At 51.8% G+C, this 25,197-nt stretch overlaps 1 protein-coding gene across 1 annotated transcript in view; it reads right to left on the bottom strand.

Annotated features, from left to right (window-relative positions):
- KDM4B (lysine demethylase 4B) overlaps nucleotides 1–25,197 on the bottom strand; it is a 129,631-nt gene that overhangs the window by 29,724 nt on the left and 74,710 nt on the right. Inside the window, exons 9-10 of the mRNA XM_087816674.1 lie at nucleotides 22,887–23,024; nucleotides 3,269–3,465 (exon numbers count right to left, since the gene is read on the bottom strand). Coding sequence (XP_087672800.1) covers nucleotides 3,269–3,465; nucleotides 22,887–23,024 — 335 coding nt within the window. The remainder of the gene's footprint in view (nucleotides 1–3,268; nucleotides 3,466–22,886; nucleotides 23,025–25,197) is intronic.

Raw genomic sequence — 25,197 nt, 5'->3', positions numbered from 1 at the left:
AGTAACAAGGAGGTGAGAGAAAACGAGTCTGCACATGGAGAAGGGCTTCAGGGAGGAATGGGAGGAAGGAGGAGGGGGGCCTGACAGAGACCAGGCCTGGGCAAGGTGCCAGACTCTAAGGTGGCCTATGCCAGCAAAGCAGGGATCCACCTGGTGGTGAGGGCCAAAGAGGCCACACAGCAAGGAGCAAGAAGTCCAAGCTTTGTGCCCTGTTTGTCATGGGGGAGGGTCAGTTTATTCAACAAGATTTAGACATGGAAGATAAATCCATGGGAGAGTGACAAGAACTAGAAGATCATTCTCTCCCAGGGAGGCCTACACCAGGCCTCTGCTCCAAGATGACATGTGGGGCGCAGTATGGGGGGCTCTCAGGAAGGCTAGACCCTCAGTGTGTGGGGGGTGGGACCTGGCTGAGTCAATCTGAGCAGGGACCAGGGAGAAGCTGCAGGGCCAAAGGACAAGATTGCAGGGGGACATGAGGGTTGGGAGTGGGGGGAACAGCAGATGGACATGGGGTCCACCACAATGCCACACCTTCTGTCTAGGGCAGGGGTTCCCAACCAGGGACACTGGGTGGTACCAAGACGTTGTGGTCATTAGGACTAGGGGAGCTCCTGGCATTGACTGGGATGGGGAAGGGATGCTTCTCAACACCCTATTGTGCCCAAATAGGCCACTCCAGAGAATGACCATCCCCAGTGTCCACAGTGCAGGGGCACAGGACACAGTGAGGGGGGCACACAACCCTGATCTAGAAGCCACATTTGCCCCTACCCCTATCTAGCCCAAGCCACCCTTCCCTCAAAACAAACTCTCCGAGGCTCAGGGGAGCAAACCCTCCTCAGTGGAGACCAGGCACAGCTGCGGAGGGGCAGGACCTCCACATGTTGTGGGCCTGGGGCCAGGAGAGAAAGGTACAGGCAATTTTGAGAGTCACTGACTCATAGGTGGAGGGGTAGCAGTCAACCTTTTCAGAGAAAGCCCCTCCATGACTTAAAAAAGGGGGGAGGGGCGGAATCAGTCTTATTTTACATAATGAAGCCTTTAAAGAAAATTATATCCTTGGGAACAGGACTTAATTTGTTATTCAATCCCACTGCTGGAATATTACAGCTCCCTAGGTCAGAGGCAAAGGAGGCTGAAGCGAGAGAGGGATGCTCCAGAAAGGAACAGAGCATGACAAGCAGGCCAGGAGCCCTCCACTGAGGGCTGATTGGCCTGGGGGAGTGTGAAAGGACAGTGGCAGGGAGAGGGCCTGTGGGAAGCTTCCTCTGCACACAGAAGTCTCCAGCTAAGGGAAGCACAGCTGCTGGGGCGCCCTGGTCCTCTAAGCCCATCCATTTCTGGAGTGTGAGCTTATTTATTGGCAGCCTGCTCTGTTGACCAATTAGACTGAGCCACAATCAATTAGCCATTATGCAAATATTGCGTCGGACTCTGTTTTGCAAGCTCACCCTGCTGGGAGGGATCAGGAGTGGCACAGATCGGCCTCACTGAGAAGCTGCTTTTCATGAGAACACAGGAGAGTGGGAATCAAAAGGACAGACAACAAAAGAAATCAGAAGAGAGACTCACCTTCAGGCGGCTGTCAGGAACAGATGTGAAAGCATTCCGGGCTGACGGAACATTCTCAAAGAGAGAGGCCAGGGGGTGGGAACAATATGTGGGTAAAGCCAAGACAGCCCAAGATTCTGGATTCACAGATGGATGTGCTGAAAACTAGAACAGCACCGTTGGGGAAAAAGGTTCTGGACTGGGCATAACCACTTGGTTGGGATGATTTTCCCCAGAAAGAGTTCCAAGGGCATTTCTGCAGTGTGTGGGAGTGCCGCCAACCTGGCACAGCCAAAGGAAGGAACTGCCCGAGCACCCACCCCCTCAATGGTCAGTCAGTGGGGCCAGCTGTCCATCATCAGTGGGATCAAAAGAAGTCAGAAGTGACCAAGAGGCTGCAGATGGAAAACCTCACCCGAGGCCCATATCCACAGCTGCCTGTTTTGGTGTGGCCCACCAGCTAAGAAAGTTGTTTCTGTTTTATAGGGTTCAACAATTAAAATAATAATAATACCTTGTGACATGTGAAAATGATATAAAATTCCAATTTCAGTGTCCACAAATAAAGTTTTATTGGGGCACACCATGTTCATTATTTATGCAACGTCTACTGTCTGTGGTGGCTTTCACAGAGTTGAGTGGTTGCAAGAGAAACTGTCTGGCCCATGAAGCTGAAAACATCCACACTGGTCCTTTGCAGGAACGCTGTCAGGCTACTCTGAGCTGTCCCTCCCTGCCACAGTGCACAGCCAGGGCCCAGCGCGGATTTGCTGAACATTCCTTGGGCACCAAAATGAGTCTGTTGGAACTCTGTCTGAGCGGCTCAGAGTCCTGAAAGCCTTGACGTTTCCCAGAGAAGAGAGCAAAATGGGACCGATGCTTCCAGGGCTGCAGGGTGATGCCAGGAGCACAGCGCTCACTGATACTTCACTCCCGGCAGGAAGTCAATTTCTTCCTCCTCCCGGCTGCCACCCATGTCCCCATGGCTACGGTGCTAATGCCAAGAGGGTGCAGCCACTTCACCCTCTTTTCCCCTAGTAGACTCCAGGCGCGAGGCTGGGCAGCCACCATGTTGTCATGAAAGGCAGAGGCCAGGAGGGGGTTCCCTGAGATGGAACAGGGGTGGCAAAGGATGTCCCTGGGGGAACAGGTGTCTCAGTGACCTCCATGACTGAATCTGAGCAGCACATTATCGGAAAAGCCAAAATGAGCAACCAAAACAGAAAATGGCAGGGGCCGGTGGCCCACACAGACCAAGCACTGGACCCCTGTGCCCCATGGCTCCAGCAAGGTACCTGCCATCACTTAGAGCCAAGAAGGGGCCTGGCAGCCCCAGCATGGAGACATAGGGCTCTCCCACCTAAGGTCACAAGCAGAAGAGGAAGAGGGACAGCGTGTGCAGTCCCAGAGAGGAAACCAGATTGCTGGAGGGTCAAAGGGCCAGCCTCCCAGAAGCCAGGAGGGAAACTGAGTCTAACAACAAAGACACCGCCTGTTGTTAAGGCCCACCAACCTCAAACTGGAGGAGGTCAGGGCCTGAGAAACACACTCTGACTCAGAAGCAGTAAGAAATGGAAGAAGAGGAGGAGAGGAAAGGAAAAGAGAGAGAGGGAGGGGGCAGCCTGCAGCCACCTGTCAGCAGGGACTGGCTGGGGTGGGGGTCATTTACAGTCACCAGCAGAGCCAGGCACAGGGCAGTTCCTTGGCAACTCACCTTCGGAGGAGCTTGGCCTTGAGTGAGGCCCGGGAGGTGCTCCAGGTGCTGAGCTCGGGGCTGCTCAGGGCTGTGGGCCTGGTATGGTCGAGCACGGTGAGGTCTTTGCCTTGCTTCCACAGCTCATAGCGCTCTGGTTGCAGGATGCGCACGAAGACGTCCATGGAGATCTTGACCATGTCCTTCCGGCACGTGCACTATGGGGGGCAGGAGAGAGACCCTATGAGCCCGAGAGTGAGACACCCCACACTAGAACTTCTATCATGAGACAGGAAATGGCATATCTTCCTTTCCCAGGTGAAGGTAAATGGGAGCCTCTGGTCCACCACCTGGTATACAGTGCCAAGGAACAAGTGCCAGGTGGTCTGGAGCAGACATTGCCTTGAACAGGAAGGTCCCTATGTCCTGAAGCTTCAAGCAAGGTACAAACATGTGATGAGGACAGGCTCAAACACCACTGAACACGACCCTCTCCAACAAACCCCATGTTCTCAGAGCCTCTCCCTCCATGTTATAGTGTCATGGTGGCCCCCAGGGCTGGGCATGTGCAGGAGGAACCATACCGCACGTATTCTGGGGGCACTTGACATTTGGGGCAGTTGTGGACCAGAGAAGTCAGCCAAGAATCCTAGAATCTGGGCTCCGACAGGGAGCCCTCAGTCAGCAAGAGGAACTCAAGTGGAGCTGGCCTCCTGCTTTCCTGTGAATGGGGCCAAGACCAGATCGGAAAAGCATCCTATTGTGAGAGGTAGGGAGAAACAGAGGGGACTTCTGATCTAGGGCAGGGCTGGCAACCTACATAAAGGGCCAAGCAATAATCTTTTCAGCTTTGTGGGCCACATGGTTTCTGTCACAACCTCTCAACTCTGCATTGTGGCTAGCTAGGAATCATCATAGATACTACATAAACTAATGGGCATGGCTGTGTACCAATAAGACTTTATTTATAAGAAGAGGTGGGGACCAGATTCGGCACAGGCTGTAGTTTGCTGGCTTCTGGTCTAGACTCCAAAGGATCGATCAGCCCTTGGAATGGGTGGCAGACTTCTGGAAGAGGGGTCACCACAAGGATGGCTGAAGCTGTGTGGAAGCTCAGGAAAGGGTTGCAGAGGATGAGGGGATCTCAGGGGTGGCCTTAACCATGGGGTGCCACACTTGCACAGTCCTTGCCTCCTTCTGAGGACACACATACCTGGGGACACACCTGTCCTGAGAACCGTGGCAGGAGGCCTTGGGGTAAATGCCCTGCAGGGACACCTGCACTGGAGCCCCCGAAAGCTGGGAACGCTTGTGGCTACTCTATCTGACTCTCTGTCAAATAAACATGCTCAGGAGAAGCCCATTTCCAACCATGGCTAAAAACTCATTTCCATTTTAAATGCACTTCTCTGCCTCCTTTTACAACCTTCTTGCTATCACTGCCACTTTCTCAGTGGAAATGCAGGAAACAGAAAGGAAAACACTTAATTAAATGAGGCAATTATGTACCTTGCCCTGACAAGTCCTTCAAACTTCCCTCAATTTCCTCAGGAAACAGTAAAGTATTTATGACCCCAAATCTGAGGCCACTGGGGGTGGGAGTGCAGGAGAGGCTGTAAAAAATGTCCCAGGGAAATTCCTGCAGCCCCAGCTCCCCCACCCCGTCACTCCTCCCAGCCTGGATCTGGGAGCTTGGACTCTGGAACAGCAATGACACAAGCACGTTGAGAGGGAGGGAATATTTATGGCCAAGAGATTCCCAGCAAACTCAATTCATTTAATGAAAATCTGCACAACACAGAAAGGCTGGCAGAGTAATTTGGCTGCGGAATGGCGAGACCACAGATGGTGTCCGTGTTTCAGAATCCTGGCCCAGCCGTGGCCTCCCCTGTGTCACCATCAACAGCAGCTTAAGGGATTTATATCGAGCAGCTCCACAATTGCTTTTCCTTTAAGTAATTGAAACAAGCACCTGTGTGCACTCATGAAAGGGAACACATAGACAAGAGCCAGGGAGACAACTGCCCTGATGACCTGGAGCCTGGCCTGGCCTCCTCACCCAACCAGGACGAAGCCACTGGGGACAGCCACTCTCAAGGCTGTGCAGGTTCTGCGTGGAGATTTGGGGAGCATGGGCACATGGTGAGGAAGCAGTAGGAAGAAGGCAGGGTCCTGTGGGTTCCACAGGAGGGAAGTGACAGCCTACTGGATTTAGGACTCAGTGACCTCTGTGGACTGAGCAGCTGAGCTCAGGTGCAGGCACTGCAGACCCCTCACTCTGGTTTCAGCCTGGCAGTCTGGGTAAGGAAGTTGCTAAGGTAACTTCCTACTAGGAACTTTCAGAGGCTTGAACATGCCAGATCCCTCAACAGCTCCCCACACCTGGCCATTTTCTGTTGTGGGGCCACGTGCATATGGAACATCACATGTGCTGTTTTGCTTCGGCCCAGGAGCAAGCACAGAGCGCCTCTGCCAGCGCCGGCCATCCTGGGAAAGGGCTGGGAGCAGGCCGGAGGCCAGAGGCTGGTGGCGGAGTCCTCAGGGCAGCCTCAGAGCAGCACCCAAGGAGGTAACTGAGTTTGAGAGCAAAGTACTCTATTGTTTTCACCAATAGTCCCCCTCCAACCCCTCTTGGGCTCCCAAATCTTCTGGGTCAGGTGTTTTCATAAGGATCTGCTGGACTGACTAAAACTGACAGCTTCTGCTGCTCTCATTCCAGCTCCTTGACTTGGCGGTCCCCCATCAGCACCGCAACAGAGACAGAGTACACCTCCCAAGGGAATCTGGCCATGTCACTAGTCTCTGGTGGAGAAATAGAGCACAAAAGGGGGAGGAGGTCTGAGGGGTCCCCTGAATGCCCCAGGGCCCTCTATACAGAGGCATAAAGCACTCAGCCACCAGAACCATGAGAGGCAGGGGATCACGCTCTGAGAGGCACTAAGTAATGAGGACTCTGAGTGGCCAGTCCTGCTCAAATCAGTCAGGGCCCAGTGGCTAGTGGTTCCATTAGTGCTGAGTGGGCCATCTAGGGACAGATGGAGTAAAGAGACAGGGACATGGGGGGGTGGGATGGGGAATGCAGAGTTCATGGCCTGGGGTCCCAATGATGGTCTGTTCCCACAGGTGATCTGTTCTGAGACAAGCTGCGTTTTCAGCGGGCCCCCTTCCCAGGCCTGCCTACTTGTGTTGGGATGGGCCTCCCGTCCAGAGAGTGGGCTTGTCCACCGAGGGCTCAGCCCCCCACCTGCTCACCCCATCCCAAGATTCTGGGCCCAGCACCTGTGGCCCCTCCTCGTTTATCAGTGATGCCGGCAGAGTGAAGAGGCAGGATTTGGGCTGGGGCTGCTGGGTGAGCACCCCTCTCAGCACCCCCAACACTCATGAGCAGAAACTGGCTCTCAGATGGTGCCTAACATCAAGAGAGGCCTGACAGCCTGCAAAGTGTGCCTCGAAGAGCCCTTGACAGGGCCACCATTCCAGGAGCTAGCTGTCTGCGCCAGTTTAATTAGCAGAATGCATTCAATGACGCTCCCTGAACACAGGAGGAACAAGTGCTGTTTCAAGTGACAGCAGCAGAGAGAAGACACAGCACTAGCCCCTATACACACCCCCCAGAGGAGGAGGGACAAGATGGCCTGGCCATCATTGCCCCATGCAGCCCCCAGCAAGGCCAGGCAGCTGGAGACAACAGACACCAGCTACCAACCAGACAGAGACGGAGGTGCAGCTCTGACAAGCCCTGAACAAAATTTGGACTGCGGCTCCTTTCAGCAAGAGCTTCCCTCACCTCCCCTTCCTAGGGATCTTGCCCAAGGAAGTGAAAAATCTAGACAAAGCCATTCTCTGCTTCATTACTGAGAGAAACACACACACACACACACACACACACACACACACACACACACACAGGAAAAACTCTAATCGTGCTGTTCAACAATTGTGGACAGATTGCATAAATGATAAATCCCACCGATGGTGCCATTTAATAACAGAAATGTTCTTAGGACAGGTCTGTTATCTGAAAAAATACAAAATGCACAGTCAAGAATACAGTAAAGCCCCAATTAAGAGCAAAAATCTTTAGAAAAAGCCAAGGACATTCATCAAACACCAACCATGGTTCTTTGTGGAGTCAAAAAAAATGTACTATTTTATTTTTCTAAATCTCTTTATTGAGCAGGTAAGTGATTTAAGTCAGAGTGGCCAAATTATGGAGTGTGGACAAATCTGGCTCACCACCTGTTTTTGTAAACAGTTTTTTTGGCACACCACCCTATCTACGGTCGTGTTGGTACTGCTAAGGCAGAGCTGAGCAATCACCCAAAGGCCGCATGGTCTGCAAATCCCCAAATATTCACTATCTGGTCCTTTACAAAAAGTTGGTCCAACCCTGATTTAAGTCATAAAGTAATTTTTACAGGGTACCTTGAGGTGTAACGACTTTGGTGGTGAACTTCCCACATGCCAACTTTAGTGAACTGTGTAAGCGACTACAGATGTGTGCTACGCGCTGAAATATATGTTCCCCCCAAACTCCTATGTCGAAGCCCTGAACCCCAGTGTGACTGTATCTGGAGATGGGCATCAGGAGATCATTAAGGTTAAATGTGGTCATAAGGGTGGGGTCCCGATCCTATAGGACTGGTATCCTTTTAAGAAAAGGAAGAGACCTCAAATCTCTCCCAGGCCCCTCATCCCCACATGTGAGGACACAGTGAAAAGTCGGCCATCTGCAAACCAGGAAGAGTCCTCACCAGAATCCGATGACACTGGCACTCTGATAGACTTCCAACCTCCAAAACTGTGAGAAATAAATGTCTGTTGTTTAAGCCGCCCAGTCTTCGGTACCTTGTTACAGTAGCCTGAGCTGACCAAGATGGATATCCTAGAGAGAACTTACAACTGTCCCATTTTTTACTGAGTATGGTGGGCTGCACACTCCCCACCACCTGCTTCCAGAACCCAACTCTCACCATGTGCCAGGAGCATTTAGAGCCTGTTGACCAGAGGCCTGGTCTCAGGTTCCACCTCTAAGTCACCTGGCCCCCTATCTGCAACCCGAGCTGCCACTCACGGTGAGGAACACTCCCCCAGAGCCCATCGGAACCTCAGTGGGCTGGGCCAACTGCACTTCACCCACATCTGAGCCCAGAACCAGCCTCAAACAGGACCTGGTGCCCAATGGGACCTGGAGGCACAGTTCCCCTCCTAGCAGAGGTGCCAGCTCTTAACCCAAGCCACAGATTTCACACAATCTGCCTGGGACTGCCCCAAGGTTGTTTGTGTTAATGAACTCAGACACTCAGAACTAAAGGAACACAGGATCCAGGTCTTTGAAATGACACATAAGGAATGAAACGGTCAGGCCCCTGGGCATCCAGTTTACTGAGAAGTGTGCCAGCACCTACAACAGAAGGTGAAAAACGGACAGCCTTCGTGATGGGGTCTTCTTGTTCTATCTTTTGTGGTGATGGGTGTGTGGGTGGCGGGTCCCTCTTCTCACTGAATCAGTCCCAATATGCTACCCCTACAAGCAACATTTGTGTGCTGCTAAGGAAAGCGTCTAAGGTGAGGTCCAAGTTACAGGTCTAGCTTCCCTAACAACAGAGCATTGAGTGAAACTTCCTGAGCCTTCAGAACAGTCTGACTGAGAGTGGATGCACTCACTAAGGGCTTTCAATTTCCCAAGGTTTTAGGTGTCTAAAAAGAAAGGCAATGATCTTAGATGAGATTCTGCAATTGAAGTCATAAAAACCCAGAGCAAAACTATTTCCAACTTTTAGCTCAAAATGAGTCCCATTTCCCATGTCTGAACTATTATATGCTCTGAACTAATAAGGCTGAATTGATGCAGTTTTACCACACAACACTGGGCCCTGCTCTGCAGTAGCTTACGGTGGAATTGTGGAGAAATACACACATGAGGAGACAGGAATGTGGGTGCAGAGAAGAGCTACATCTACTAAGGGTCCACTTGACCCTCCCCCCCTTGGTTGCCAGGAAGGAGCACCTACTATGTGTTCTTCTCATTCTGCCACTCCAGTTATTGGCATTTTTGCCCAGATGAGGCCCTGGGGGAGAGTCCCTTCTCTTGTCTCCTCATCCATCCCGTAACTAAGGCTCATGGACTCACCAGGGTCCCCCAGAACCCTGGTGTGCATGTGCCCAGCTTCCGGTCTGTGGGAAAAGGGGGCAGAGAGAGAAGAAGGAGGAGATGGGGGACAGGACAAGCAGAGAGGGGAGGGGAAGAAAGGTGGTGGGAAGGGAAGCCACAGGGAAAGGGAAGGGGAAGGGGAAGAGGAAGGGGAAAGGGAAGGGGAAGGGGAAAGGGAAGGGGAAGAGAAGGGACAGAGAGAGTTTGGCAAAGGAGGGTCTGGCAAGGCTGGGAAGGTTTGGCAAGGCTGGAGACTCACAGGGCAGAGCCCTGGCCACCAGGGCTCAGGTCATTCCCTACACAGGGTGCCCCAACACAGAGCCTCCTGTCATACAAGTATCGGCCAATGTGAACCCAGTGGCTCAAGCCTGTCACAGGCTCATACAAAAGGCCGGGGGTCTTGAGAGCTCCAGCCAGAAGCTCAACAAGATGCACACTTGTCACTTCCACATGACAAATGACAAGAGTTACAACCACTGACTCTAGGGGCCCTTGGCCTAATGTGAACACCGAACCAAGAGCAGGGAGGCTGTCACCCTACGTCAGAAGACTGACACATCAAGCAGCCCGACATTCGTGCAAGGGTCTCCCAGGACATGCTGCTAAGTTGAGGAAAATGAGAAACAGGGCAGGGCAGAGGTTTGCCACCGGCTATCAGAGCAGGGCCCCAAGCAGAAACAAATAGATTTCTTCTTTCCAAAGCATGAAAAACAGAAATTGGAATGTCATCTGGCTCAGAGCTGGTGGCCCGTGGGGCCCAGCAGCACTAGGCTGGAGCTGTCGCAGCCACAGAGAGCGGAGGGTAGAGGGCAGAGGGCAGGCTCAGAGGGCCCATGGCACCTGGACTCCCCAGGCTTAGGGCACATGGCAGGGGACCTCCCAGAGCAATCAGCCACCAGCACAAGACCCTGACTGCCGCTGGGGTCCCCAATGCAGGATTATAACGGAGGGCTGGCAGCCTCGACTCCACCTCTCCCTCTAGGCTTGAAAGCAAAATAAATTTAACCTTTTCATAGAAATGAGTAGGAATGACCAATATAACCCAGGGGATCTTACTATTTGACATTTCCACGGTATGAGGCGTGCAAAGCACTTCACCACCACTCATGGGCCATTACCCACAAGCGGGTCTCAATCAGTAAGGGGAGGCTCTCATCTCCTCGTCCTACCCCCCACCCCCAACACCTGGTCCCTCTCCAAACCTTCCTCCAGGGGTGCCCAGCTCCACATTCTCTACTCCTCTCTGGCCTTGATCCTTGGCAACACTGAGGCACCAGGGCCCTGACGGCTGAGACTAGGCTACCTCAGAGCCCTGGGGTCTTATCTGCCACATTTCCCCCAATTTAAACAGCACTGATCTTTAATCAGAGGCCACCTCTTTTTAAAAGGCTGACTAGACATTAGGGTTTGCTCATATAAAATAACAAAGTGGGAAAGTAGAGATAAGGGCCTAAAGAGAAAATTATTAAATGTGGTTCAATGAAATTATCAACCCAAACAGCATCTGACTACAGAGACCCTCTCTCTAATCTGAGCAGCAGCACCAACTCTGGCTCTATTTCAGGAACCAGACAGGATGTGCAGGGCTACGTGGGGCCCAGCAGACTGTTCAACATCCTCTGAGACTGCCCTGCGGTGCATGGAGGTGGGGGCCCTCAGAAACAGCATACGAAATGGCGGGGAGAGGGGGGTCAGGCATGGGCCTGTCTCCCAGCTGACGACTTATTGTCACCTGCAGGGCCATACATTCAAACTGAAAGGCCCCCTTTAGTCCATCAGCACTTCCTGGCCCTGGCCACTGAGGTGCAAACCCCGTGACCATTCAGTGCCCAAGACATTTCCACATGTCCTATATCTGTGCTGTTTGGTGTGGTCGCCACTAGCCTGCATGGCTCTTACCTAGAACTTGTAGTTACAACCAAGGTCCAAAATGTTTAATTTTACTTCATTTTAATTAATTTACAGTTAAATGGCTGTGTGCTCAGCTAGTGTTGGACAGTGCAGACCTGGCACTTGTCCCTCCTTCTCTCTCTGCTAAGTGGCCTCACTGTGCACCCAGATATACTTGCCCCCCTCACTCCCTGCACCCTCCATGTTCCTTCTGTTGAAGTCCCACAGGCCCCACCCTAAAACCTAGGCCCAAACTCTCCCTCCTCTCCACCCCACCCTGCACACATCCGGGCAGTCTCACCTCCTTTCTCTGCTTCCCTCAGGGACTTTGCACTTTTTGTTCCTGGTCTGGAATGCTCTCTAGCTTCTAAGCCCTCCAACCCCCCTGCTCCCAGGGATACAGAGCTGAAGAGTGCTCCCAAATTCCTGCCTACCAGGTACCTAAGAAGGGGACCTGATTTCAAAATAGGGTCTTTGCAGATGTAATTGGTTAAGGTGAAGTCCGACTGGATTAGGGTGGGCCCTAAATCAAATGACTTATGTCCTTATAAGAGAGACAACTACACAGAGAAATGGCCATGTAGTGACAGAGGCAGAGATTAGAGAGACGTGTCTACAAGCCAAAGGACACCAAGGATTTCCAGCCACCCCCAGAAACTGGGAGAGGAAAGAGGGACCCTCCCTGGAGCCCTCGGAGGACAGATGGCCCTGCCTGACACCTTGGTCTAGAACTTCTGCCCTTCAGATGGGGAGAAGACAAACTGCCGTTGCCCAGCTCCCCAGTTTATGGTATTTTGTGACAGTGGCCCCAGGACATGAACACATCAGGGTATCATTGCAGCATCGACTGGAACCTCCCCTCCTCTAAGCAGCACCTGTGGCCCTGCTGTCGCTGCCCAGCTCCACCATCCCTTTTGCTCTTTGCAGCTTCTCTAGGGTCAGAAATCTTTTGGGCACTCTTGTCCCTTATCCATCTCCTCCTCTGTACCTCATCAGTCTCATTCCATATCTCTCAGCAGCTGAGCAGTGACTTGCACGATGACTGCTGAGTGGGTGCCAAACAACAGGAGTGACAGTTTGTTTCTCAAGGAACGATCTGGGTAAAGGTTGGGGGGTATACCTGGCACTTCAGCCCACAAAGCGTTAACCACCCAAAGATGGGGGCAGAAAACCAGCCAAGAAGGTGGCATCTGCTCTGAAGGCTCACAGACACAGGCCCCCTGTTTCTGATGTAATTACCAGCACTGCAGCAGAGATGCCACAACAAACCAGTTCATTAGGAAATCCACTGGAAGCTCTCAGAAGCGCTTCATAAACAAAACAATTAGGCACTGGCAGGGGCTCCCTTGGTTCTTGGCCCCAGGGCCTGCTTCCCACCACTCCTGACAGACAGCTGGACCCAACAGCCAGGGACCAGGCAAGATTTTGAGGACCTTCAACTGGCACAACACTGACCCCCGGGAGGCCGGAGCCCCAATGTCACCCTCTTTTCCTTTCTACAGAAAGGAAGCCTCATCCACATGTCACTGTCAGCCTCCCCAGGGTCCACTGGCATGATCTCAGCCCTTCAGGACCTGTTCCCTTCCCACTCCTATGCCCTGTCCTTGGGCGGGGGGAGGTCTTGGCAGCAGCTGGAGAGCCAAGAAGTTCCTTCTGCCTATCTATGATCCCTTCCCAACCCTCCTGCACAGATGACAATCACAATAATAATAATAAACCCAGGGTGCTCTGAGCCAGGCACTGGCTCTGAGGACAGAGCCAGGCCCTAGGGCCACAACACCAGCCCTTGGCCCCTCTTCATCTCCGGGCTCTCCCTTCTGCTGAGTGAGACTTTATCTCTCTCTCCTCCAGGCTCCATCGCTAGTATCTCGAGGGGAGCCAGCCCAGCCTGACCTCGAAACAAAGCTCATCCATCACCACAGCATTTACTTCAGCTAAGAAACAAACTCTGCCCCCAGCAGGACAGCAGGACACCCATGGAAGGTGGGTGGGGGTGGAGGCAGGTTCAGGAGGCAGAACGGGGGGACACATCCTCAATCTGCCCATGAAGCCCCTCCACCCAGACCACATCCTCATCTAAAAAAGGCCTCTGTCCCCTGGAGCTCACCAACTAGTAGCATCAACAGAGGCCTAGGCAGGAAAGAGGACGATGGGGAAGGAGGACCTTACCCACTGAGGAGCCTCGCTAGCCCAAGGGGTCTACTTGCTGATTCTGCCCCCAGGGGACACCAGGTGGTGTCTGGAACATCCGTGGATGTCATGACTGGGGGCACTCCTGGCATTAAGTGAGTGGGAGCCAGGGATGCTGCTCAATTCCCCACAGTGCCCAAGATGGCCCCACAAAGTAACCCAGCCCAATGTCAGCAGTGCAAAGGGGGAGAGACCTAGTCTGCAGATTTGAATCTCAGGCTCCCAGTTCTACCAGGAAAAGCAGCAAAGCCATGATGATGAGGAGTGGCAGGCGCACTGACATGAGCAAGCATCCTTCTCCCAGTGCCATCTGGCCACACGCCTGCCAACCCACCAGGGGAGACAGAAGTGGTATACAGGAATAGGTAGCACCCCATGCAGGACCTGAAGCCCCCACTCCCAGAGAGACTTGGGTGTGTGGACCAGCAGGGATTTCTCAAACCCTCCCTCTGAGCAAATGGGAAGTCTGAACTTAGCTGCTTGGAATCCAGGGACAACCCCAGACACGGGGACAGGAGTGGAAAAGAGAGAGGGATTGGGGCCAACAAGAGGTTGGGACCTCTGTCTGTCACCCACCACATGAGAGCTGCAAAGTTCCCGGGAGGACAAGGAGCAGAGTGGAGGCCTGTCACAACGCCAAGCATCCAGCTCTCAAGGAACCACAGACAGGCGCTGATGCTCTTCAGGACGCACTCAAACTACCGTGAACAGAATTAACAGAAGCCACAGGAGCAAGATGAGACAGAGGCTGGTGTGTTCACCGAGGGGAGGGGGCTGCAATTACACTTGTGATTCTTTGCAACGTTCCTGCCTAGACTAATGTGAAGCTTGTCACAGGGAAGCTGTGCTGGAGGAGGGAACACATGGAGGAGCAGAAATCTCCTGTAGATCCCGGGCCTGGGCCTGGTGCAAGTCCCGAACCCTCCCAGCCACGGCAACAGAGAGGGAGGCACTGAAAATGAAGGGTGGGGAACACAGGCCCCCACCTCAAGCCTTGCCAGGGCTGGGCCAGGGCAGCAGGCCTCTGTGGTCTCAGAACCCCACAACTAAAGAGAAGGTTCTTCTCAGGGGAGCCCACCAAGGAATCAAGTCCTGCCCATGCCAAGCCAGTGGGGTTATGAAGGAGTCCTCAAGATCAGTCCTGTGCATTCTCACAGTCCTCCTTGCTAGGGGCAGAAAAACCTTACTCTATGTAAGCAGACATACCGCATGTCTATGGTGTACAAGGGTTTGGGTAGGGGTGGCAACAATGCAAAAAAGGCTGAGAAACGTGTCTTAGGCCAGACTCAGGAGTTCCCCCACAGTCTCTGGCCCTCTTTGCACCACTGTGGGTGTTACAACACCCTGAGCTTCCACGGGCTTTAAGCAAACCAGGGACAGTGACAGGAAGCTCCAGGGGAAGGAACAAAAGGAAAATATATTTCACGTGGCAATTTACTGCGGACCCCATGCACCCAGCCACCCAACCTATAAATCAGAGGGCCAGGGGGGCACAGAAGCACAGGCAGGCAAGGCAAGCATCTCAGATCCTGGAGGCTGAAGGCGAGGGCCCACTCCAGCCTTCTCCGCCCATCTCCGCCTCCACTCCACCTTCTACCACCTCCCTTTGGGCTCCAGGTTAACAGCCTGGAGCAGGCAGCATCCTTACCAAACAAAAGGCACACGTTCTTGGAGGGAGCAGAAATTTGGTTCACATTTTACAAGTGATTAAATTGATGTACCTCAGGCTGTGGTTTCAGGAAGAGGCCCCAACCCTGGATGTGGGAGTGGAGGGAATGAGGGCTACCTCTAGAAACCTCTCCCCTCCTCCACACTGAGAAGAAGCCCTCCCTACTTGATGCCTCTAGGGGGAGCTCACATTTCCAGGGAGGCTGAGTGCTCAGCAGGCAGTGCCCAGACAGCTGGTAGAAAACTAGTTAAGTGCAGCCAAGCTCCTGATCTTGCAAACTGGGTTTTAAATCTCTCTCGCTCTGTTTAATCCAGCAGTCAACTCTGGCATAGCCATCAAGCCCATGATGGAGGGGAGAGACCTTGTGAGGCTGCACCCAGCACCACCCACCTAGAAAGCAGGGAGGGCCATGCTTAGCTAATCCAACATGGAGTGCAGCCTTGTAGGACTAATTCGAGTTCGGACCTAAAAATGGCTGGTACATGCACATTTTATTTTCCCTGAGTGAGAATGGAGCATCTCTTTGATCTCCCTGTTGGTAATTCCACTGCAAAGCCTGCCATCTGAGCATGTGCCAGGAATTGTTCTCTGAATTAAGCAACGCTCCATCCCCCCACCCCACCCTGAGGCTGCTCCAGACACCCCAGCTGAGCACTGGACACCCACATGGAGGAGGCCACTGGCTTGGAAGATACTCAGGGCAGGGAGGGTATCTCCCACTCCCAAACCAAGTACAGGCATAGGCCTCCAAGTGGAATAAGGGAGACAGAGGAAGGCTGAGGGTGTTCAGGTCTGGCCCTCTTGCTACTGTGACCTTGATGCATGTTGGTGACATCAGTAAAGCTGGAGAGAAAGAGACAGAGACAGAGACAGAGGGAGAAGGAAAGGGAAAGAGGCAGTGGGGATAGGGGCAGTGGAAGATACCCAGGAGATGTTGCTTTGAGGAAAGGGACCACTCAGAATAAAATAAAAGCAGCAGCGTGTGACCACAGGCGCACATGGTCACATGGTGATGAGGATGGCTGGTTGAGCGACAGGCCTGCAGCCTACTCTGACCTCAGACCCCATCGAGTCCTTGGGTCCACAGGGCCCTCCTGCTCTGTACTCTTACCCTCTTCCTGCCGGCGGGCAGTCCAGCTCATTCTAGAACCCCTCCTAAGCCCATAGTAGGTGTTCAGTGGGCTGGGTTTTCACGTGATGTTCTTTGCTTCCCTCTCTCCAGGCCAGGACATGGGGGGAAAAGGAAGCCCGGCTCAGAGCAGCGATGGCTGGCCTTGCTATTAGGTCCTCATGGTTTTAGCTTATTTGACTTCTAATTCCCATTTTAAAAACAAACCAACAAATTACCACTAATGACAATGACAGAAACAAAACCCCTTCACCTCAAGGGGCTGCAGCGGTCTATGGGGGAAGTACCCAGAAAGGGCCAAGATCACTCCAAGCTCCCCCAAAGCTACACTAGTTTTGTTTTGTTTAGTTTTTTAAGTTGTAGAAAAAGAAACATATTGAGGATTAATGTATCTAACACCGACCAACATTTGGGCAAATTCCCCTATCCCCACCCCTACCCATACACATAAAATGGGATTGCCTTTCATGATCCAAAGCCTATTTATTCATTCAAAGTGCCGTATCTATCTTTCCACACCAATATACTCAGTGAATCCATTTTCAAGGCTGCATAATATTCCAATAGTTCACCCAATCTGGTCACAGATATAAATTTTCCACTATTATAACTAACAATGCAACTATCCCTGAAACCACCACGCACTGTTGAAAGGAAGAACTGCTACATCAAAGGAGACACACATATAACTGATGGCAGACACCCTGCAGAGGCTGTCCCTTAGGGCCTACCAGCAGCCTACCAAGGGCTCGGGGCTCCACAGGCCCCAGGGCCTCCTGGTCCCAAACACCTTTCCCAATTGCATGGGTAAAAAGAAATGATCCCATTGGTGTTTAGTCTGCCTCCTACATAACATATGCTCAAGTGTTTGCTGACTATAGGAAGAGTCTGCTTGGTGCATACAGGGATCCACTTGTAGACCTGCCCACACCCTGTGTACCAAACATTTATGAGATGCTTGAGCATCTTTTGCCCATTTTTTACACTGGGTTATCTTTCTCGATCTGATAAGAACTATTCTGAGTGGTAAGATTTTTTTAAACAGCTTTATCTCAATATGATAAGAACTAATCTGGGTGGTAGAATTTTCTTAACAGCTTTATTGAGATATAATTCACATACCCTATAATCCACCTGTCCAAAGTATACAATTCAGGGGTGGATTTACCTATTCCAGACATTTCACATAAATAGAATCACACTGTGTGGCCTTTTGTGTCTGGCTTCTCCCACTGAGCATCATGTGTTAAAGGTCCATCCACGTTGTATCAAGTGTTAGAGCTTCACTCCTTTTCTCAGCTGGTGGGTGGTAGAAATGGAAGGTCTGTTTTCCCTCCTTTCTACTTGCCTTATTTTCTAATTTTCAACAATGTATATCCTTCAGTTCTAAGTCTCCCCTAACTGATAGATGAAGCTGGCAGGATGTTACCAAACCCCTCCTTGAAGCTGTAAAAATCATCTGGTAATCCACACCTCCTCCTCTGAGGTCCCAGGCTCCCCTCTGCTCACCCGGCAGACTGGCTTGGGTTCTGAGTCATTATGTAGGAGCCCTTGCTATTTACTGTCAGCAGTGCATTGGGCAGGGCAATTTCCCTCCTCAGATTTCCAGATGGAGGCCCAGCACCACCCACGCACCGCCACAGCCTGGGAAGCACAGCAAAATGGGAACTTGTGGTCCAGAAACTGTGAGGAAGAAGAGCCCGCCCTTTGCTTAGGGTGGGTTTCCGCAGGAGCTTCTTGGCACTGGGCTTGAATGCATTTGACGGAAAGAACCTCCAGCCAGAAAAAATTAAATGTCTGCTTGCTGCTCCCTGCTCTTGCAGCCAATGGGCCCTTGGGGGTGGATGTCATCCAGTCACTGTTGTGTATGAGGGGGTGATTTGCAGGTTGGTAAAAACTCTGGAATCCCAGAATGAGGAGGAGCACTCACTCTAACATCTAGCTCCTCAAAGAGGAACAGTTTCTAAGGTGGAGGCAAATTGATGCTCTGTGGAGTCCTTGTTTCATTCCCACAACTCCTGTTGGCCCAGCCTCCCCTCTAGAAAAGAGAAGCACATGAGACTAATGAAACCCATGATCCCTGGAGCAGGAGTAAGGAGGTGGAGGCTGGAAGGGGGGATGTCTCCCTGCTCACAGAGAGGATGGCGTTAAGAGAGGTTTCCAGTCTCTGGCCACAATATCTGTTATCTGACCTGCTTAAGGGACCTCAAATCCCATGGCTGCAAAACACAGGAGAGGAAATTACTTTCAGTAGGAAAAGGAAGCTTACAGCCCCAAACATGATGCCCTGGGAGATGCCCTTAGGAGAAATCTGGAAAGAAAATACATCGAGCTTATGACATCTGTATCAGAGAGTCTACAAATATCACTGGACAACCACCCACTGCCCAAAAAGAGAAAGAAGAAACCTGGTCTGGCTAAACAGGGGTCTCAACAGGGGCTGATCCTGGCCCCAGGGGACACTGGGCCACATCTGGGCACATCTGTGGTTGTCACGATTGGAGGTGCTCCTGGCATTGTATGAGTTGGGGCCGGGAATGCTGCTCAACCCTCCACAGTGCCCAGGATGGTCGCGAATTTCCACAGCGGTGAGGAGGATCCTAGATTGGACCAACAAGCCAGAGTCTGAGGGACTGGGGACACTTGCTGAGCACAGAGTGCCACACAGAGTGTTCTTATATATCTCTTCTCACTTTATGTTAAGAGAGCTCCAAGAAAGGGCATCCCCTTTAATAGACAGAAAAGCTCAGGGTAGTCCAAAGATTGTAGGTGTGAGGGAGGCAGTCCTGATATCCCCAGGTACCCTGAGGCAGGGATACAACAGGACCCCACCACCACAGGGTAGCTGGGCAGGTGCAGGCAGCCATGTGTTTTCTTCCCATGCACAGATGGGTAATGAGGGTTAACACAGGTAAAGTGGCTCAGAAAGGAAACCATCTGGGAGAAAAACACCATCTTAACTTGACAATGAACAGAGCTGGTCAGTGTTCTGTGTTTGTGCTGCAGTGAGAGGAGGAAGCGAGAATACTCCCCAGGCAACCTCCAGCTGCAAATGGGGCCCAAAGGAACTCCCTCAGAGGGGCTCCGGTGACAGGCTGCAAGCTTTTTCTCCAGGGTTTTATGCCCAGGAGGAACCTGGGAGCCCCTCTGCCCTGCAGTCAGGACATTCGGGGGGGGGGGGGGGGGTTGATGCTCTGCAGGTGGCAGCTGTGGCATCGGCATTTGGCATACCCTACTGGGTGGCCACAACTACTGGCACCCTCTTGGGTCCATCTGAACCCAAGAGGCAGTGGCCTTGGCTCTGGGAGTACAGGAGGTGACTGTTTAGCCCTAACTGGCTAGAGCCAGGGCTGGCAGGAAAGGCCCACACCAAATGGCAAATATTTTCAGCTTTGCAGGCCAGACGCTCTGTTATAGCTTCTCAACTCCACCATTGCAGGTGAAAGCAGCTGCAGACAACAGGTCAATGATACAGGTGAGGCTGGGCACCCATAAAACTTTATTTATGAAAGTGAAATCTGAGTTTCATCTAATTGTATGTTGCATATTCTTCTTTTGATTCCACCCCACCCCACTCTTTAAAAGTGTAAAAATCATTCTCTGTTTGCAGACCATACAAAAATAGTCAGCCTGCCAGTTTGCAACCCCTGCTCTGGAAGGAGATACCAAAAACTCATACAGACTAACCAAGTATGACAGTCTAGCTTTTAATGTGTTAGCAAGAGTCAGAATGACAGAAAAGAGACAATAGAGGGCAGGAGCTTGAAGAAGGTAACAAATCAACAAGTAAAATAGTCCCTAAAATCTAGGAAGTGGAAATTCTCCCCTAGGTTATGTTCTGATGAAGGTGCTAGAAGGAACTGGCCCAAAACACAGATGGAGTGGGGCAGCTCAGGTTGACTTACAGGAAAAGGAATCTTGAGATCCTCCCCACTCCCTAAAATTTGGCTGAGGACTCACAGGTCCCTGTGTGCCATCTGACCTGAATGATTGCCCTGCCTCTCTCCGGACCTGCCTCTGACATGCCTCAGCTTATTATCTCTAAGGCCAGGCACCTTGGCAGTATCTGCAGCCTGGACTAGTTATGGGGACAGCAGAGCTTACAAGAGTCAGGAACTGCTGCCCCATTTCAGTACCCCAAAGCCTGAGAGATGACACCCAGGACCAATGGCCAATGGTCATTCCCTGGCTGAACCCCTTGCCTTCCTGCTGCAGGGGCCTGGGCAGCCCAGACGGCTCTTCAAGGGAGCCCTGCACGGTGCCTGGATGTCCACTTTGAACCCCAGCTTGCTCCGAGCACCAAGCGCCACTTGTTCAGTAATTTCACACTCTGCCACCTGGCGATGTGAGCGTGGAGGTCCAATCTAAGGCTGTACTTCCCAAATGTCGCTTGTCTGTGAACACATGGTTGAACCTAAAATAGCTTCTAATATCTGGGCAGTCCCCTGGCCCTGCTCAGTTTCGGCTCTGACAGCCTCTCCAGAAAAAAACCTGGTCCTGGGCTCCTGGCTCCATGGCAGCTCCCGCCTTGGCAGGAGGTCACGGCACACGCAAGTCCTGAAGGTTCTCTCTACCTTGAGTCTTACCATCCATGGTACCCCCAGGTAATGCAAACAAAACCACACACCCTGGATATTTACTCCTTTAGATCAGATGGGCAAATCCTAACATTCGCATGTCTCCTCTTTTAGTGACACCCAGAGTCTCCACCTGTGACAATCCCATCACGATTTTCTGAATTAAGTATAAAAAGCCCAATGCTTTTAAATCCTGGGAGCACCTCCCCCATCTTCCTTGCTACAAAGCCCATTTCCTTTTCTAAACTCATTGAAATAGTAAAGCCAGGGAAACAGATAATAAGAAAAATAAAGGCTAGCCAATTTGTCTAGAACAGTACTGCCCAATAGAAATATAACACAGCCTGGCTGGGCGTGGCTCAGCGGTTGAGCATTAACCTAGGATCCAGGAGATCAAGGTTCGATTCCCGGCCAGGGCACATGCCCGGGTTGCAGGCTCGATCCCCAGTCAGGGGCGTGCAGGAGGCAGCTGATCAATGACAACTCTCCCATCATTGATGTTTCTCTCTCTCCCTCTTCCTTCCTCTCTCTGAAATCAATAAAGATATATTTTTTTAAAAAAGAAAGAAAGAAATATAACGCAAGCCACCTTTCTGGTTGCCACATTCAAATTGTGAAAAGAAGCAGGTGACATTCACTTTAATAATATATTTTGTATAACTTAAGCTATACAAAAATATCAGTCAACATAACCAATTAAAACAGATTTTTGGTGAGATATTTCCTGTTCTTTGTTACACCTGAAGTCTTAGACACCATGTATGTTACCCTCACAGCTCATCTCCGTGCAATTGGGCCACATCTCAAGGCCACGACACCCGTGTGTAGCCACTGGCCACTGTACTGAACATCACTGCTTAGACCCTCTTTGCAAAGGTCTGAGGTCTAGAAAATGCTACATGAGTCAGGGTCTGGGTTTCAGGTACACTGACCCCACCATTTGTCCTGACCCTTGGCCATAACTGGGAACAACTAAGCAACTGTGCGGAGAAACCCAAGGCTCCAATGTGGGAGGCTGGCAGGAAACGCCCCTTTTTACCCTGTATGCAGCCAGCTGGAGGGGCTTCTCCTGTTCCCTGTGCCCCAACGCCAGAGCAAGACTCCCACAAGTGGCTGGGCCTGCCTCTGCCATAGAGAGAGGGCCAGAAGGGGCTGAAACCTGTGAGCTGGGGCAGATCGACTTGAGTCCAGCTGGATGGGAGAAGCCTGCCATCTTCCTCTGTGGCAGATGGGACAGACATTGAAGGTTTCAGTAACAGTCCCGGGAGGAAGGCCCCTGGTACTGGCAGCAGCTAGGAAAGGGCTGGGCCTACTGTTAGCCCAACAGTCCTCTTTCTTGCTACTCCCTCCAAAGTTCCATCATCCCCCACTTGACTGGGTAGGCCTGCAGTTCATGAGCCCTGTGTACATCCTGTTACCTGGACCTCCAGAGCCAGACCTCAAGCCTCCAGGGGGAGACAAGCAAGAGGAAGGAAATGAGGCAGGCACGACCCAGCCCTACACCCAACAACTCCATGGACTTGCCATAGAGCCCTCCAAGCTGTCAATCAAAACCACAAAGACAGGTGCACTCAGAGCTAGGGCAATTTGAGAACAAGCACTCAGTTCAGATGTCACATCTTTTGGATAATAATCAGCCTTTGGAGACCAGAAATGGCAAATTACTGGGGGTGGGAGGAATCAAAGGAGTCTTCTCACCTTTCAGTATCCTCCAGGGACAGCAATGCAGCAGGCAGCCCTCAGGCCCAGAGAGCACAGGGTGTGCCATGTCTGGGTTCTTCCAGGAGATGGGGAGCCCCCAACCCTAGGCCTTCCCAGGCCCTATCTGCTGCATGTCCACCCATCCCACTCATGCCTTGTCCCCACTCTTCCAGGTGAAAAATGTTCTGGGGACAAGTTCACTGAGGATCTCAGAAACAGACCGATGGAAAGTTTGGGCTCCCAGCTGCTACACAGGCCTGGGCCCAAGAGAGCTGGCTCGGAAGGACTGGCCCCCTTTTTAGTCTTTCATGGTGTCGGGGGGCACTTACCTGAGTGGCCACCTTGCCATAATCAATCCACCGCAGGGTAGCAAAATTGGTCGATTCAGCACAATTGAATCCATGATTGAAGCCGGCGTGGTAGCCATAGGGAAAGGTGATCATGAACTCCCCAGCTTCCTGTGTGATCTAAGGAAGAAGAGTCCGACAGGTGAGGGGAGGCTGACAGGTGAGGAGGATAAGGCCCAGACTCAGAAGGAAGAGGAGTTCATGCATGGCTCACCTGCCAGAAGCAATGCCTGGCCTGGGGCAGGGACGGGCTGGAGCCAGGAGCCACCAAGGAGCACAGAAGGGGATGGGGGCTCAAGGAGTTCCCAACAAGTGCCAGGGAGCCCTTACTTCAGGAGTCAACAGAGTCTGCCAAGTGAAAGGTGGCTCTACCTAACTTCACAGGCTCCAGCCCATTTCCCATGGGCTAACGAAGTAGGTATGGCAGCAGCCAGGTCAACAGCTCACTACCAGCCCTGCTCCCCATAGCCCAGCTGGAACCCTGAGGCGACAGACAGCGCTCCTCAGAGGAGTGAACTGCAGATACAGAGGGACAGCTGGATGTTACCATTCTAGGCACTTCTCGCTTTTGGTGAGGAGGGGGTCTCCCATTTTGGAGGAAGGTGGCCGTGTCACACCTCCCGTCTGCTGTGAGATGTTCCCATACATCAGGGGGGTGGATGGCACTGATGGCAGCTGCAGAACTTCTGAGCGCAGGACAGGCGTATGCACATTACAGTGTCCTGCCCTAAGATGACCTAAGTCCCTCATCATCATAAGCACAGAATCTATCCTTTCTATTCCAAGAGGTGGGGCCTTCCAGATGAGGTCAAAGAGACTGAAGAAGACATCAGCATGTGGAAGAAAACGATGTCAAGGTCAGAGCTCTGACGAGAGAGCTGATGTTTCTAGACCAATTCAAATGGTCTGGACAACCAGATACTGCAACAGAGACTCTAAAACCAGGAGCTGTGCATGACTGATGGGGTGGGGCCCACAATGACACCAGATCAATGCTTCTGAAACCACCACCTGAAAGCCTGGAGGAAAAGGCGGGGGCTGCAGCCTCATCCCCTCATCCAGGGAAGAGACACTTTCTATGACCACACTGACCACTCCCCTCCACTGTCACTGAGCCCATCAACCAAGCACTCCAAGAGGCGACTATACAGAAAGACAGAGCACAAACAAGAGTGCACAACATTCCCACTCTCCGGGACTCGAAGTGGAGCTGTTGGTCCAATTCATGGTTGTGGAAGCTGAGGCTGGTGGCATGAGAGCAACTCTCTCTGCAGCCAGGTGGGCTTATCTTTTCCTTGATTTATAGTCAGGAGAAGGCACAGATGACAGGTTGTGCAGAGTCTGAGTAACCACCACCCTAGACAGAAACAGACATTTCTGGTACCCTGGAAACTGAAGTACCCCAGTACCTTTCAAGCCAGTGTGCTTTCTGCCACCACAGATTCTGTTTCTTTCTAGGGTTTCATGTAAATGGAATCAGATGATCTACTCCTGTGTCTGGCTCTTTTTGCTTTTCGAGATGCATTCATCCTGCGTGCACATCTGTCTTTCTCTCCTTTTTGTTTCTAAAGGGAATTCTGTCGTGGGGATGTGTCACTATTACCCATTCTCCTGTAGACAGGCTTTAGGACTCAGGTGAATAGAGCTGCTGGGCCAGTCTTCTCACAAACACGTGTTTGCATTTCTTTTGAATAAACAGACATGGAAGGGGGAGGCCTCAGGGTCTCAGGGAGGGTACATGGCCACATCACTAAGAAACTGCCAACTGCTTTTCCATAGTGGCTGCTCGTCTGCAGCCCCACTGATGGTGAGCAAGAGTTCCCTCTACTCCCCTCTCAGCATTTGGGCATGTGCAGTGGGATCTCCCTGGCTTTGGTCTCCTTTCTCCAAAATCCACAGAATGTTGCACATGTTGGTTTGCGTGTACGTCTCCTTGTGCAAAGTCTGTTCAAGCCTTTCACCCCTTCCTATTAATCTCTTGGCTCATCTTTTTATTGTTGATTTGTAGAAGTTCTCGGGGCTGCTGATCTTTACTTATTCCCCCAGAGAGATGAGCAGAAATCACTAGATTCGTTTAAGTACCAGAGAGATGTCAAACTCTGGTGGGGGGAGAAAGGGGAGCGGGAAGGGGGGGTGAGACTTCCAGAAGCCAACCACAGAGTCAAAAATCAATCAAAACTGACACAGCCTGGAGAAAAGCCAGCCCTTAAGAACACTAAGATATTTTTCTTTTCAAATAATGAATTACACCAATCAAGGGAAGTCAGTGTGCATTAAGTTATATTTTAAAATT

The sequence above is a fragment of the Miniopterus natalensis genome, chromosome 4 (genome assembly GCF_054644295.1).
Source record: "Miniopterus natalensis isolate mMinNat1 chromosome 4, mMinNat1.hap1, whole genome shotgun sequence".
Taxonomy (NCBI): Eukaryota; Metazoa; Chordata; class Mammalia; order Chiroptera; family Miniopteridae; genus Miniopterus; species Miniopterus natalensis.
This window is presented reverse-complemented; position numbering and strand designations above follow the sequence as displayed.